Raw genomic sequence first — 16,768 nt, 5'->3', positions numbered from 1 at the left:
ACCATTGGCCTTGAACTAATGTCATTTTCATCTGTATAAAGCCATTTAAAAGCACTAAATACTACTCAATTAAAATAGCCCAGTGTATCCATTTGCAGTCCCTTTCCCCATGTGTAAATGCTGGCACATGGTCAAGGTAAGAAAATCAGATAACAAAGAAGCTCTTTTTATAAAAATGTATTATGGTGGCAGTGAAAAACTTTCTGAAAACTCATTTCTGGAGTAATGAAATAACGTTTTATGAAGTTTCTAATAGTCAAACTAACAGAAGTTACTGATAACTTTTAAGTTTCCAGGCAGCATATTGTTTCTGTGTAATGAAAACAATGTGTGTTCTAGAAAGCCAAATGTTTTCTGATCTTGAAAGAAACTAATGAATAGCTGTACAGATATATATATAGATATAGATACATAAAACCAATAAACCATCAGTAACATATGTAATGAGCTTATGTTTTAAGTATTCAGAATGATGGTATGGTTTCATATTTATGCTGTTATGCTGCTATCAAATTAATAGTCCAGTATCTCTGGTTTTCTTTGTTAAGTTTCTGTCTGTGCTGATAAAAACTACAGAAACTTGTTTCAGAGTACTTTATTTTTTACAAATGTTTATCCTTGCCACATTCTTGTTCTTTCCCTTATCCTATTAAATAGTTTCAAATCTCTTTTTATCAAGTACTTGTCAAGCATTTGGTACAGAAACGTGTTTTTACCCTGCCTAGTTAATTAAGGTGACTGTAAACAAAAAGTTGTACAATTCAAAGCCAAGCAGTGTTTCACACAAGGATGGAGGTGATAATAGCTTAATTCCTGCTTGATCTTTCCTGTCTTTGCCCTGGCTACTTCGGATTGACCTTGTCCACAATCTGATGACCTCCCTATTGCACTCAGCCATTTGGAAAGCTGCTCATGCCATCGCTGGCCCTGAGGGGCTATCTGGGAGACCACCGAGCCATTGACCCATGTCAAGACTGGGTTTCAGATCTGATCTACTGAGCTTCTGACGTAGCTGCACACTACACCCACTGTAGACAAAGCCAGTGGGGCAGTCTGATTTTTTTTTTTTCTGCTTCTTAAGTGGCATGCAGTTTGCACTTGCTGTATGGAAGACCAATTTTACACCAGTCATTTGCTATGAAATACACTTCCTGAAGCAATTACACATATTGATCCTTTCTTTACAAAGGAAGCAAATTCTCTAATTTAGTGGCACAATTTTTCTAAATCCATCAAATGGCCAGGGTTATTGGGTGTGTTTAACTCTCAACATCAAGTTCTACCAAAAAGCACTATTAAAATATATTAAGGGCAGAAATATATATGTTATTTCGTAATAGGCTTTTTTTCTATGAAGTGTTAAGCCAAGACTTTGCAGATGTTTATAGAAGTGTGTAAATAAGGTTCTGATCATAGTAACTTAGATATGTGTATGTATATCCTAGTGCATATTGTACAGAATACATGACAACTTCCAAAGCTGCAGGTCTGTTTACAAAACAGGGAAACACTGCCCTTATCCAGGAGAAAATCCTTATGGTTTTGAGCTGAATTTTGCTTCCTAGCATGTTGTGTTCAAATCTGCACTAGATACACCATTTTCTGCTTTAAAACATTTCATTGTTTAACCATCAACATTGCTTTGATTTTTTCATAGGACTTAGAAATTACAGCTCTTTTGCTGTACGTGCTTGCATTTTTTTCTTGAGTTGTGTTTAGCCCAGCAGGCTCTGCCTGCAGAATTGCCCCAGTGGGCCAGCCCTGGAGGTGTAACTGCCACCTTCCACTCCTGTTAGGCACAGCCCCATAGAGCACTCTTGTTCAAAGCAGCCATGCTCCTCACAAGGAATTTAGCACATACACAGGCCTTGTAACCACGTGCAATTCCTTCCTTTTTTTTTCGTGTGTGTGTGTCAAATTATACATAATGCTTCCCTGTAATTATAAATTGGACACATAATTGAGTTAATGACCTTTTCATGAAAGAAAAATATTGATTGATTCAGCTTTGACCATGTGGGTTTTTTTCTGAACATGTGGTATAACTCCAGGTATTTTAGAATTTACAAAAAATAATATATTTCTGGGCATTGAACAATCTCAGATAATAGCCTTAACGTTAAGTTCTTAGACCCTTTATGTTAGGACTATAACTGGGTTTTACACCTTTGTAATTAACATACATGGCATTACTTTCAGGCAAACTCTGTAAATGCTAATGCCATTTGCGCATTAGCACTTTAAAATATGAATCGTATTAGAATGCGAAAGAATCAGTTTTCCCCAACTTCTTAACACCCTTAGTTGTCTGTTGCTTTCCACTGAATACTATTTCTACCAGGTGATGTTTATTACTTTAGTTGTATAAGTTTCTCTGTGGATAATATGCAATCAAACCCAATGTTTTGACCTTTTTGTTTTATAGCCTGTTGTGTGTTAGTTCTTTGTGGTGTTGCAAACATTAGGATTTATCCTATCCAAAGGTTTAAATTGTAGAAAGTATGAAAGAGGGGATTTCCTTCTTCTAGGGGTGGAGGGGGATGTGGGAGGATTTTGTGTGTTCTCTTTGCCTAATGACATTCTAATCATTTTTTTTTTTTTAAACATGACAAAGTGCATCCTGTGACAGAATTTATAACATGGCATTGTTTTTCATTTATCTACAGGAATTGATTCCTGAATTCTATTACCTCCCAGAGATATTTGTCAACAGCAACAATTACAATCTTGGAGTAATGGATGATGGAACAGTTGTGTCTGATGTTGAACTTCCACCATGGGCCAAAACCCCAGAAGAATTTGTTCGCATAAACAGACTGGTAAGATGGCTATCTTCTAGTATCGGTCAAGTAACGTTGGTCTTGCAAGATTCTTCTGAAATAGTTTGGCTCTTTGCTTGCAATATACAGCTATTTGTAGTTTACGTATGAGTATGGCTGAAATAATCTGAAGAAGTGTTAGATTTACAAGTTTTGGAAGAAAAAAGGCATAGGGTGTTGGTCATTCTTTAGAACTGCTAAAAAAAGTTTGTGTGGTCTAAGTATGCAGGAGATCTTATCCCATTTGTATGTCAGCTCTTGTGGTTCTAAAGAGCTAATAGAATTGTCACTTCACAGAAGACTTGAAAAAGCTTGTTTAATCATAGAAATATTTGTCACTCTGATTACTTAAATGCAGTTTTAGGGTTTTTTAATATTAGTATCCATTTAGCTCCAAAGATCAGTGAACGCCTCTGGAAAGAAGGCTGCATTTTAAATCTGTTGCCACCTTTTCCATTTCTTCCATTAAAGTGATATATTTCAGAGTGTTTTTTACAAGAAAATAGAACTGAATTCTCCTTTGCCTGCTTCATTCCCCAAACCTGTGTTATTGTTCCCTTCCCTGTTTAGGAAAATCAGGTTGTTGGCACTGCCTGGCTTCAGGGTGCCCTCCAGGCAGTGTAATGAATTACAGAATAGCTGTTACAGTGTCATTGTTGGTGTTACAGCACATGCCCAAAGCTGTTACCCTGGGCTCTTTTCAGAATGAAAGGAATCTGCATCAGTGGTGCTAAAATAAATAAATTAGGGAAGCTTTTTTTAATGCAACTTGACAAGTGAGGCTGCATTTTCACGTGGTAGTCAGCTAACTGGGAAATACTGAATTAAGGCATAGAAACTCTCAAAAACTTTTCAGCTACCAGGCTTAGACTTAATAATGTCCTAATATTCCTAAGCTAGAAAGGGGGAATTGAAAAAATTCCGTTGTTGGCGGAACATCAGACTTCATATTCATATAATTGCAGAACAGTCACATCAGAAGGAATCTGTGATGTGTACGTTGTCAGAATGCTTTATGCTGCACTTTTACTGGTGACATGATACCGTGGTCTTCGGAAATGTTATTTGGCCTGGATTCCTGCAGGCAGTTGTAGGGTGCACCGTAATAATCACAAATTATGTTAGGTGAATTTAGTGTTTTGCTTCATATAGAAGTATGTGCAAATTTTATTTAAATGAGGTATGAAATACACTAACATTTAGCAGGACTACTTGGCAAACCATATTCAGACGCAACTTTTGATCTTGCAGTTGTGCTGATAGGTAGTAGGCTGGGGAGGTAGCCTGACACCTTTTTGAGCTTGGCGTGCGTCGGTGATTCAGAAAAACCTGAGAAATGCAAAGCTGTGTTCTTAAGCAGACTTGTCCAAGGCAGCCTGTGGCCTTCGTCTCTTGTGACTGTTGTATTGTAGCTTTTGCATGAAATATAGTTCTCATTTTATTACTTACAGATCTGGCTTTCCCCACTGTGAAGTTATTCTCCATCTCCTGCTTCCTCCCATTCTAAGATTTTCGCTCTTAGGTTTCTCTCCCTTATTTCTAGCCTTGGTTCCAGGTTTTTGTCACCCTTCCCTCATCCTCCCATCATTTCCCAAAGCCTTTGCTACTAGTGGATGCCTTTCTTGCAGCTGTTTTTGATAGGTCTCACTTGTGCTGTGTTCTCAGGATGGACTTCTACAGGTACATGCAATTTTCAAGTATCGTATAATTGGACAGAACAGATTATTTTTTTTTAAAGCTTAAGTTAATTACAAATGTAAGAAATAATTTACCAGGTGATGGTATATTAAAGTGTGCCAGACATCATCCCCTTTGATAACACTGTAGGTCCCTGGTGCTGGTACTATAATACAGACACCAACTTTTCGTCAGTCTGGTAATATTAAATTCAAACCTCTGTGCCAATGAATTGCATTAACTGCTCCTGTGTGACGTAGTTAACCTTATCGTGGTGGTGGTGGCCCTGTTAGTGCTGGTATGGATGATGCCCTCTGTAATCTGCCATTTTTTCAGTGGAATAAAACTGAGAAAATTACATGCAAGTATTAAATTGCTTTCTCTCGTTAATATTTAGTGGATTGGATACCATCAGCATTGTTTTATTTTGAAGTAGACTAGGTGTGTTTAGGAAGAATGCTTAACGATCAGTTCCTCACAAACGCTAGCAAAAAGAGCTTGCTACAGTGTGGAACGGGCCGATTCATTCAGTTAATATTTCCTTACTGCTCCCTGGTTCAGACGAAATAGTGATTATAGTATTTTAAGTGCTTATTTTGTAAGCTATCACACACAGATATTTTTTCCCCTTTGCATTTCAGTTTACCTCTTTAAGTCCACAGATATTCTACAACGATTGAGGCTCATGAAATGCATACTACTTTGATCTGTGACCTTTTTGTGGTGCTAATCGGGTTCCTGATATCATTATACCTTGCTCATTAATCATATTTCCTGCAGCCCGTCAGCCAGCCAGACAGCCCAAGCCCCTGTTTGCAGCCTTGTGTTGGCAGGTTTCTGCTTTTCCAGATTATTACAGTGTGATACTTTGGCTTCTCATAACCAGACCCACATCAAGCTGTGTGCTACAATTAAAGTCAGATGGTCCTCAGGTTGAGCAGGGATATACTGTTGCAGCTGTCTGTCTTTCTGGAACCAACCAGCCCGGGGAACAGATGATATGTAGGACAGTGCATAATAACAGCTTGTACAGTACTGGGTCAATAGCAGGGGTTCAGAACATTAATTGACAGGCTGATAGCTGATTTAAAAGTGATTCCCAACCTATTTTTAATTCTACAGAGTATGTATTTTAATTGAAATAGATAGTCACACATGTCCTCTGTGTTTGCTCTGAGAGAAAAAGCAGAATGTTGTATAATTAAAACTGGGTTTTGATTGATGGAATGTCATGATGAGCTAAATGATAGCATCAAGATGCCATTCTAAGCCAGTTGAAGAAGCGTAAAATACATGTATTGCTTCTGCATACAGTTGGTACTTTGTATTTGTGATAGCACAATATTTTATAATAGCACAAATCAAGGCGGGGGGCGGGGGAAGAAATAATTTTCTCTGAAACAGTCTACAGTTTGATGGAAAAGTGGTGGGTTTTTTTCTGTTATGAAACCTTATTGTACAGCTCTAAAGCGCTCTATTGTATATAATGCCTCAGAGTAACTGCGAAGATATCTGAAAATATTTTCCAGTTTACACAGATGCAGTTGACAATAATTGTATTATGGTATAGTTCCATCTTTTTTATACATATATGTTTATACACGTAATATACACATACATACGTGTATAATAAGAATTACAGTATTAGCTTAATAAAAGTAAACCACAAACTTTTAAATGAGATAAAATTATAATTCCTCCCCCAACAAAAGAGAAAAATCTCAAATGCAACATACTACTGCATCCTTCCTTTTATTATTTCCAAGTTATGATGTCTCTAGGGCTTTTAGTATGTGAGCATAGGGGAGAATGCTAACTTGGTCTGATATCCAACAAAAAGAAAATACCCAACAATTTTTTGGTTGTCCCATGCTTCTGAGAGACCTATAGGAAAAAGAAGTGGGAAGTAGACTGGGAAGGGAAGAGTTTAAAGATACAGATGTTCAGATGTTTGGATATAGAAATCTTAAACAAAAACTATAGCAGTAGTTGCCAGGCACTGAAATAGACTTTAAAACTTAGATTTTTCGGGGGTCTTTTTAGTGGCTTCACAGTCTTAGTTGTGTAAGCTGCCCTCCTTTATAATAGTTTTCTCTTTTAGAAATTTAAATTTACTTGCTGGAGTTAGTGTTAATTATTCCATTAAAGTTGATAGAAATTTTAAATGCCTTTCTTATCATGCATGACGAAGTTGACATTCACAAAGACCAGGTGCAGCCCAAGGAAATGTCTCGTACTTCCCACTGATAGTTAGGAATAGCTAAAAATCCCAATAACACAGTACTGCTTGTTCTAAATAGTAGAGTGGTTTATTTTTTCCTGTCATTGAAGTTTGGATGTCTGAATAGGTAAGAATTAATTTAAAACTATTAATCAACTGATAATAACTAAATTTCACGTAGTTTTGATGAGCCTCAGCTTTTTGAGAATTAGATTGAGAATTGATAATAAAGTTGTTGAGGTATGTTAAGACAGCTTTCCTCAATATATCTCAATTTAAGTATTTTGTGCTTTATTGCAGACTTAGTTCTTTCATGATTAGTGGTTTATCTATTTGATTCAATGCTGGGGAAAATGCAGGACAAATTAGAATACTGATGAGATTACTGTGCTGGATTGAAAGTTTTGAAATCCAATTTTCAAGTAATTGAAAATGTAGTGATTGGAAGCTAGGATGCTTTCTGAAACAAATGAAATACTTAAATACATAAAGGTACTATACGCAAAATTTACCCTGGCATGATAAGTAGAATGGAGAGAAATGGTAGACCAGCCATTCACCCTAATGCAAATTTTAGTGGAGCGAAATGTATCAGTATTAAGAATGACCGGTTGGTAAGAAGGATCTACAGGGAGAATTAGAGGATCATTATCGGTCAGTACGGTGCATTACTTTTTAGCACAGGCTACTCCATCTTACACGAAAAAACAGTGAAAAAACAACATTTCCTGCCAACTACCACACCAACAATACTCAGAACTGGAGATTTTGTGAGTCTTCATGCTCTCCTATCCATGGGAAGTGAACAGATTAAAAAAACCATACAAGTTGGCTTCAAGAAGATTATGCTACATTCAGTCTATTAAAACTATTTCTATTAGTTAAAGATACAGAAGCAGCAGTTAAGGTAGTGCCTGTAGCTTGGAATGTACTGGGCTTTTTGTAATATGCTGGAAAAATATGTCCATGGTGGTTTTCCTGGTTCCATAGCTGTGTATTTACAAAGGTGTTACAGCAAGTGCTGTAGAAAATAATGTGGATATGAACTGTATGAATTAAGGCTCAGAAGTGCAGATTACTAGCAATACAGTGCTAGATTATTAATCATATATTGCTGGTAATAGCTCACTCGTTACATGTGTTTAAAACATTAGAGAGCAGCAAAAAGGCTCAAATGAAAGCTGGGTTAACTAGCAACATCAGAGTTGTTACCTGAACAGCACCTGCTTTGAAATTCTGGTTGAAGTGGGATTCAATGTAGTCTTAGAAACCTAGAGTGCAGTTGGTCTGTGTGCACTGCGTGATGAGGGTGCTTCTGGCAATCCCAGCTGGTCAGAAATGTCTGCGGAATGTGAGTGTAGAATACAGGAGAAGGAAAATCATAGCCCTGTGAACTCTTAACTCAGGCTCTTCTAGATGATCCTGTTGGCGTGTTAGATAACTGTTCATCTAGAAGAGAGGTGATGGATCACAGTGGGAAAAGGAGAAGAGTTTTGATACCAGTTCTTTCAAACTCTTTACTTCCTGAAATATCTATGTGATTGAAATGTTACTTCCATTGGTATTTCTGATGTTTAGTGGTTTCTTGTGGCTTTTCTTTGTAAATTGTAATTTATATACAGTATAAGATTTATACAATATTCTCTGAAGGGAGGATATTGATTACCTGTATAAGCATTTCAATTTTTTAGAAAAAATCACTTTAATATATTTATAATAGAAAATCTAAGTTGGAAAGTAAAATGCTTTTCCTGGCAAATACTTGTATTTCTATGCCGTGTGTGTGTAATGCATTTAAAATAGGTGTATGTTTAAACATAACTATTGACAATGCATCTTAAAACACTATGTTGCATTCATTTTATGCTGCTTTCAAGCTGTGACTATGGAAAAAGGTTTGTGCAGGAGGTAAGATTCCTTGTATCAGGCTAAATAAACATTTCCATTCATAGAAGCCTCATAGACTTAACAGTCTAATCCAGCAAGTTGTCAGGAATATTCTGCTTCAGCAAAGGTGGGTGTGAAAGGTTCAGTCTTCTGGCATATTGGACTTTGTGTATTTAAAAGTTTTATATTGTTTAACACAATGTTTTTCCTTGTCTGTGGAAAAAAGGCAGTCCTGGGAAGCACAGGGGCTGCACCATGCAGCTACTTAACAGGCAGAGTAGCACAGAAAGTCTCCTAAATGGTTGAAGAAATGTGATGTGAGTAAATTTAAGCAGCAGGATTCCTTCTTTCATCAGAAAGTGCTTCCATGACCGCAGTGCGCCTTTGTAGGGATTGTCTGGTTTCCCTTGCAGTCTGTCCATGTAGCATACCAACACCAAAGAGATATTTCTAAAGGAATGTGAAATATGGCCTATTAGAAAAGATTCTGAAAATCTTGGAATAAACAAAAGTAGACTAATTTTTCTGTGTGTACAATTGACTCTGCATGTATAAGAATAATTAATTTTTATTGAAGTGCCATCTAAGAAATATGGCCAGTAATTCAATTTATTTAAATTTAGTTCTGTTGAAATATTGCTTTTACTAATTTTCAGGTAAGATTTTTTATTGATTAATTTGTAAAGGAGACTACTATACAATGAAAGTCAAATATATTCAAGAGTATGAGGGAGGTAATGAAAAGTGAACTTGAGCCATGCTTTTGAATAGAACTTGTCTAAAGAATGCTGAAAGCATTCAGTTTTGGTTTTGTAACGCATCAAAATATGCTAATATTGGAAGACGGGGTTTAATATATATGATGGAATATATTGGAAAGGAGCATCTGTAGGACAAAATTAACATACAGTAAAAAGCTAATGCGGTGATGTAAGAACCTTTTTTTATTTTTGCCATTTCAATGAAAACAGTAACCTAGGTAGCGTATCACTATTTTTTTGCCAAAACATTGATCTCATTTATATCCAATCCAGATATGTAAACAGGGAAGCAGGGTTTGTAAAATCTATTCTTTCAATAACAATACCTTCATTACATCTTGTTTGTGATTCCTACCATCTCTTTAAACTCTGCATGCAAGTTACTTTACTGAATTTACAACTAAACTCTGGACTTCAAGACTGTAAGCAGAGTAAAATAAGAAAAATAAGTCTACACATGCTTGCATTTAAATAATTTATGAAAGTGTGACAGATGTCACTTTTCTTAAAAAAAGAAAGTTTAATGGAATTACAGAATGTGATTGCCTGGGCAGTCTGTCTGTCTTTGCTATTGTGGAAAAAAAAAACCCACCCAACCAAAAGAAGCTAGGAGGTAAAAATTTGACAATCTTCATAAATCAAAAAGTTCAAGGTCTTAAATAATCCTAGCATAATTCTCTCCTATTTAAAAACCCCAACCTATCACATTCTAAAACCAGTTTAAATTACTTGCTAATCATTATGACATTACACAGCTATCGGTAATGCATCTATCTTAGTGATGTCTGAGACTAAACAAGGTGAGCAGGAGAAAAACTAAAACGTAAAAATATTTTTAATGAGAGCAAAATGAAACAAAAAGGAGGTTAAATTCTAAAAAAAAGCCAGGATGGATGTAGAAGAGTCAAAAGGAAACAAAGCCTGAACTAGAACTATGGACATTGAAGCCAGTGATGAAAGATGCAGATTTTCGAATAGGGTAAGAGAATTTATCATAGCATGATAAATATTAAAACATGGAGGAGAATGATATGCAATCAGGAAGGATTATAAAAAGCCAAGTGATAACGCAGTTTGAGCATATACAGTTTAAAAAAAAAAAAAAAAAGGAAACCTAAGGTAGGTAAATTTGCTTTTATCAAAAAAAAACTGATTGGAAGCAATCTAGGCAATTAAATTTGCTTTCAGCACTTTTGTTGTTTGATATTGTAGAACTGGTGTTTGAAAGCAGGTCCATGGAGGACATTAAAGTTATTACTGTGTGAAATGAAGTGGGAAACAATTGTGCTGGAGCCATTGCCCCATTTAACAGGTGTTCACTAAATCTGTCTGTCTTCTGTTTGTCTGTTCGCTGAATGTTGTGCCTGGGCACTCCCCGTAAACGCTTATCTGAGGGATGCTGTTGGAAATGTGTGAAGAATTTTGATTAACATAGAAAAACTGCATCACAAGTTCAGTATAAGTAAGGGAGAAAAAAAAGTTTAAAAGCGATAGTAGTTTCTTACTTGCTTTACTAAGAATTAGTCTGTGATTGGAAGTTGCTTTGCAGAGAAATACTCCCAACTTTTCTCTAGGGTAAGGCAAGCTAGCAATGGTCAGGAATTCCGTGCAACAGAAAATGCTGGTGAGGGACCCGGTAGGATATGGTGTTGTAGGATTTGTTTCAGTGTTGTCTAAAGTTTATTTATCGATCATACATGAAAATACACTGCTAAATTTGAATTTAATGGGTATTTTGTTCTAAATCAAGCACTTGTAATATGGTCAGAATGTAGAGATGTTTCTACCCTAGGTGCTGGAAAAGAAAGTGAGATTTTGGTAACATTTGCATGGTAACATACATTGAGCTGTGGAGAAATAAAGCGAGAATTTGTGGTCTTCAGCTGAAATAGGGGAGGGGCTGAGAAAACATGGCCATCTGTGCCCTACATGGAAGGGTACAAAAAAAGTCAGCTGAGGCTTTGCTTTCAGTGCTTTTCCCTGGCAAGACTCCACTTTTTGAAAGCCTGGGATGAGGAACAGTAATGTTGCTAAAACCATCTGGGGTTCAGAGGAAGTTTATGACAACGATGTGGAGATAGAAAAAACACTCGTGTGAGAAGAGAGTTTCTCTGTCCTGGACGAGAGGAGGGTAGGAAAGAGAACAATAAAAGTATATAATATAATGAATAGTATTGAGAAGATGCATCGGGAAATGGCATTCTGTATTTCATAACATAAGGATGTAAAAATTGTTCATGAAATGGAAAATTAAAATTTGCTACAAGGTCATATTTTTCAGAATCTGTAATTAGACTCAGGAACATGAAGACTAACAACAGGAACCAGAAACAAACTGTGGACATTTGTTTGTTAAAAGATACCCAGTTTGTTAGGCAGTACAAAACATGTAATATAAAATGCAAGATCTTATATTCAGTGGTTAAGACAAGCTCTAGAGTAATATATGAGAGTTTCATGAGAGAAACAGTACCACACCTCTTCTTGCCCTAATAAATAGAAGGATCTTTTCCTTGACTGTGTCAATTCAACGATGCTTTAGTCCTGTACAACACATCTTCTGGCTTTATAGAAAGGAAAACCTGAAGGCATAGTTCCAAAACATAGGGGACTTGCAGGGATGTAGCTAAGGTAAGTCCTCCATCTCTTCTTTCTGTCCCTCACCACATTTCCCCATCTGTGTCTTTATTTAGCAACAATTGTTTGTGAAGCCATACTTAAAACTACATCACTGAAACGATATGAAAAATCCTTGTTTCTAACCTAGGTGATTATTTGAGTAACCTGATTTACAATAATGCTCTACCGGCAGTGGCATTGGCACAAACAAAGGCATAGTAACCGCAATGCAGTGCAAGTGCAAACATTTTGGAGTGGAAACTTCTTTAACTATTTTGTCTGTCACAAAGTAGGTATCTCATTAAACCGCTGTCAAGCGTGCGGACTTGTAGACTAGACAAGCTCTAGTTAGCTGTGTTTCTGATATTAGTTTAACTTCAGCAGCACAGCGCTCTGCAGGGAGTATCGTACTGCTGCTGGGGAAGTGTAGTGTCAAGCTTGTGATGATTATGCGCTTTTGCAAAAGCAGTGGGTGGAAACTGATGGAAAAGGTTGCTGCACCCCAGCCCATCTGCTCAGCATCAACCTCCTGCTAGATGTTCCCTCACATCTGCCAGTTGTTACCCTTTAATTGGAAGTTCAGGTGTAGCCCTTTTGGTTTAAGGAGGCCAAACTATAGCCCATCAGTCAAGTAGGAGAACGTATTTAGCAAAACAAATGCAGGCTTTTGGCAATCAAGGTCATGCTCACCCGAGTAATAAAGGTACCGAGCAGTCAGTTCCTTTAGTCAGATAGTTGGTCCACACTTAAATAGTCAGATACTGTGCATTCCTTTTCCAGTTTCTCTTTTTGAAGCAATTCAAGCAACCCCAAATCTCTTGGGTTGTAATTTTTACTCTCAATCTTTATTAGATAAAAGGATGCACATGCTACCTGCAAGGTATCCCTTTAAGTACTTGCTGATCTATTGAACTGCATTAGTAAAATTTGTGAGAGCTATAGTCAACTACAGAACCAAATCCAATAAAAGACCAGTTTTAGTTTCCTTATTTCATTCTCTAATAGCTGCAAATACTGTATACCCTGCAATTTAAACCAATATAATTGTTCTGCTTTTGAAGCGTGGAAGTTCCCTCTGAAGTGGAGGACCATTAGCAAAAACACAAGAGCTAGAATTTCTCCTGCTTGTGCTCATCTCACCCTTTCCTGGTTAGTTTAACCAGTTAAAAAATGTTTTAGCTGTCTAGCTTGGTTCAGTTCGACAGAAATATTTAGGGGGTCCTCATTTGGTAGTGTCTGTAGGAGATCTGAGGCATAAGTAGCTTTTGGCAGAGGGGAGATTTAACGAGCAGCAGAGGGCAGGTATATCTTCCATTAACATAGCTGCTTACTAGGAGGATATTGGATGGTGTTGCTATGGAAAGATAACATTTAGGTAACTCAAAGGCTCTAGAAGCAAGCCAGCCTGGCTTATTTCTTTATGAAAGTAATTTTCATTTCTCCATCTTAAATACTTAATGTTCAAAATGAATCTCCAACATATTAATCATACAAAGCCTACCTACCCCTCAGCATTTTTTTCTTTTCATTCTGAAGTTTTATTTCCTCTGGCTTTTATTTAGGTGGACTGGTATTTGTTAACAAAAAGCAACAGCTTTTAAAACAAGATTAAAGATATTAATAATAGCAAAAATATAATTGACATTCAGACAGGTCATAAGCAGACAAAATTCTGCATAGATAAAGTGACAATATATACTCTTGTGAGGTTCTTTGTGTTTGTCCTTGTCCAAATGGGTAGGATTTCTTTAAGCCACAGTTTAAAGTAGAAATTCTGGATCTGATCCAAGTTAGTTGTTAGTGAGAGTTGAATGGGCTAATAAAAAAATGAAAAGTTCAGCATCATGCAAGTAGTTCAGAGGAAGTTGATTAAAAATATTAGGAAACTCAAGTGGTTTAAGTTTTGCAATGTGTACAACACATTGTACAAGTAGTGTTGGACTTTTCATGTATAATGTCTTTATTTTTAATTAATAGAAAATACAACTTTATCCATTGCTTAAAGGAAAGAAAGAAACCAATAGAACAAAACTTGTGTAATTGTTTTGGGGATGTTCCAAACAGTATGCCTTGAATAAAATAGTGCAAAGTATCCTATTTCTGAAAATCTCTGAAAAAAATATTACAAGTGTATGACAGAAGAGTCCTTAAAGGCAGTGAAGCCTTCTAATTGTTACTGACATTATCTCTTGCCATCTGCTTTCTGAGGCAGAATAAGAACTTTGTAATGAGGATTAGGAGTGGAAGATGGTGAGGGTATGCTCCAAGAGTTGCTGGAGTGTTCTCTGCTTTCACAATAAATCACAGAATAATTTTTTTTAATGATAGGTTTTTAATATATTTTGCCTAAACTAATATAAATAAACTAGGAATTCAATTTTGCTGCATATTCTGCTAAGGCTATTTTATTTATAGTCAGTTCATTTATTAAACCTTTCTTTAAGATGCTACAAGCACATGAAGGAGCTGTACTGCAGCAGACTTGGATGTCTGCACCATCAATATCCTCCCTTCAGACTGATGCAAGCACATCATGCAGCACACCCTTGGGCTGTGTATACACCAGAATTAAGCTGTGATTAAAATCCATTCCAAAGCTGCATACAAACAGAGCTCATACCCAGAGCTTTTTTAAGCCTAGATCAGAGCCATTCACAGATTTTTAGCAGAATCTGTTCCTCTCTGGCTTTTCATATGTTTATTGAACTCTGTCTCAGTTGGAGTTTGCCCTATATACATTAGTGGTTTAGAGTAAGTTTAGAAGAGAGCAATAATCACATGAATTCTTTCGGGTTTGGATGTTTCTCTCCCAAATACAGCAAGAAGTGCCTATTTTATTGTTGTAGCCATGGGTGACCACTTAATGGAAAATTTTGCTTTGCGTTGTGATTGCTCCTATGGGACATGTCATCTAACCTGATTATGACCCGTTTATCGGCCCTTGTACCCAAGGTATAAGTAGTGTGCTGACTCAGCTACCACATAGACAGCCATGAGCTGGGCTGTCCACTAGAAATGAGTAAATTCCATGTGCTCAGGGGTTAATTTGATTTCTGTCTGGATCAACACAGTCATGTTAGCTCAGTTTTATATCTGATACTATAAATCCTGCTGATTTTGATTTCATTCATACATCTTTCTGCTGCAGCATGTATAAACATTATCCTCAGTTTGGTTGAGCTGGTGATGGGCAGGCATGCTAAAGGATCAGATAAAACCACCCAGCAAGCTGGGTCTTGCATGGTCTGCCAGATGGCCATCTCTGTTATATGTCAGTTTTCTCACTTCCTTGACAAGAGTAAGTCCCAACACAGGAGGAAGGTAAGGGAGCTATGCCATTGGTATTCCCTAAAGTGAGCCACAGGGTTTCCTAGAGATGGATACTTCTGAATCACACATCTTTGGTCTTTTTCCTGCTCCTTTTATCGTGAGGTTTAGGATGTTATGAGAATCAAAAGAGGAAGGAAAAAACCCAGCTGAAGTAGTCTTCAGAATTTATGTTTGCCAGGGGCCAGTTATGAACTGCAATAAAATGCTACACATCAGGGGTTTCAAGTCCAAAGATGACTTTCTGCAAAGAGGCCAGAGAAGGTGGTGGCACATGAGAAGAGGAGCTGAGTGACAGAAAGCTGTGATACAGGCAGAGAAGCAGAGCATTTCACAAGAAACTAATGAGAAACTACACTGAGGAATCAAGGGAGTGGGCAGATCTGTTTAGTTCTGGGTCTTTTTGTGTTACTATCTGTAAATACAAAAATGACGGGGATATGGGAGGGATTGATAAATGCAGACAGCTTTGAAGTCTCCAGTGGTTACATGGAGATCCTAATTCAGGAACTTGAAATCTATTTGATATCTTCCTGAAATCTTAGGTTCATACATTAGGCATGAAGTTTGTAGTGGTATCTGGTATCAGCTAGAAGATTAACACAAGTCCTTCGGTCTCCACAAAGGTCTCATTTCTGAATTATCTTCTTTTAAAAAATGTGCAGTTTCTGTAACAAATGAGTGTGGCAAATGTAAATACTGCTGTTTTAACAAGTACGTTTTGGACATAAAACATGTCATGATGGTATAAAAAGCTAGGATTTTATTTTCAGTAAAAACCTTTATGTAGTCTTACCAACAGAATGACTGTTGCGGCCTCTTACATGTTCTGCATGATGTGAAAAATCTAGAAGTGGCAAACATACAGTCTTATGTAGCTTAAGAACTAAAGCCACCCTGCCAAAATGTAGAACTTAATTTGTGGATCCCATGTAGTGTGGTTGTACTAGTAATACCTTCTGAATGCATTCACTGCTAAGATGAATGTAGCCTCTTTTTATATTGTCCTTTTAAAATTCTATTTTGGATTTGAAACCTTAGAATATGTGAAATTAAAATCCTTGTTTTCAGAATGTAGTTGTATGTCTATAATACTTCAATATAAAATCATAGTGGTATTCATTAACAGAAAAAGTGACTGAAAGACATGGTATTTTTAATATGGTGTTTGAGAACAGAACTGCCCCTTTCACTTATCTGATCACTTCATGCATGTTAGCTTTCTATCTTTCAAGCAGTGGGGTGTAAGCAAATTTCAGGAATTTTTAATGTTCTTGGAGTAGGCTGTACATTTGTGACCCAAGGATTAGTAGATAGAGGGTAATACCTCTTAATTTGGGGTCATGAATGCTGAGCGGTCATGTGCTGACCTTACAGTCATTACATGTCTGAATTCACATCATTCAGTTGTTTGCTTTGGTAGCTGAAGGGCCTTTCCACAAAGCCAGCAATAGGAA

At 36.8% G+C, this 16,768-nt stretch overlaps 1 protein-coding gene across 3 annotated transcripts in view; it reads left to right on the top strand.

The window, feature by feature from the left end:
* Positions 1-16,768, top strand: part of LRBA (LPS responsive beige-like anchor protein) — a 417,388-nt gene that overhangs the window by 317,633 nt on the left and 82,987 nt on the right. For all 3 annotated transcript variants that reach the window (XM_080368631.1, XM_080368630.1, XM_080368629.1), the window contains one exon: positions 2,667-2,819. In XM_080368631.1, coding sequence (XP_080224757.1) covers positions 2,667-2,819 — 153 coding nt within the window. The remainder of the gene's footprint in view (positions 1-2,666; positions 2,820-16,768) is intronic.

The sequence above is a fragment of the Falco punctatus genome, assembly GCF_963210335.1.
Source record: "Falco punctatus genome assembly, chromosome: 1".
In the NCBI taxonomy this organism is placed as follows: domain Eukaryota; kingdom Metazoa; phylum Chordata; class Aves; order Falconiformes; family Falconidae; genus Falco; species Falco punctatus.
Note: the sequence above shows the minus strand (reverse complement) of the source record. Positions and strands in the feature narration are given on the sequence as shown.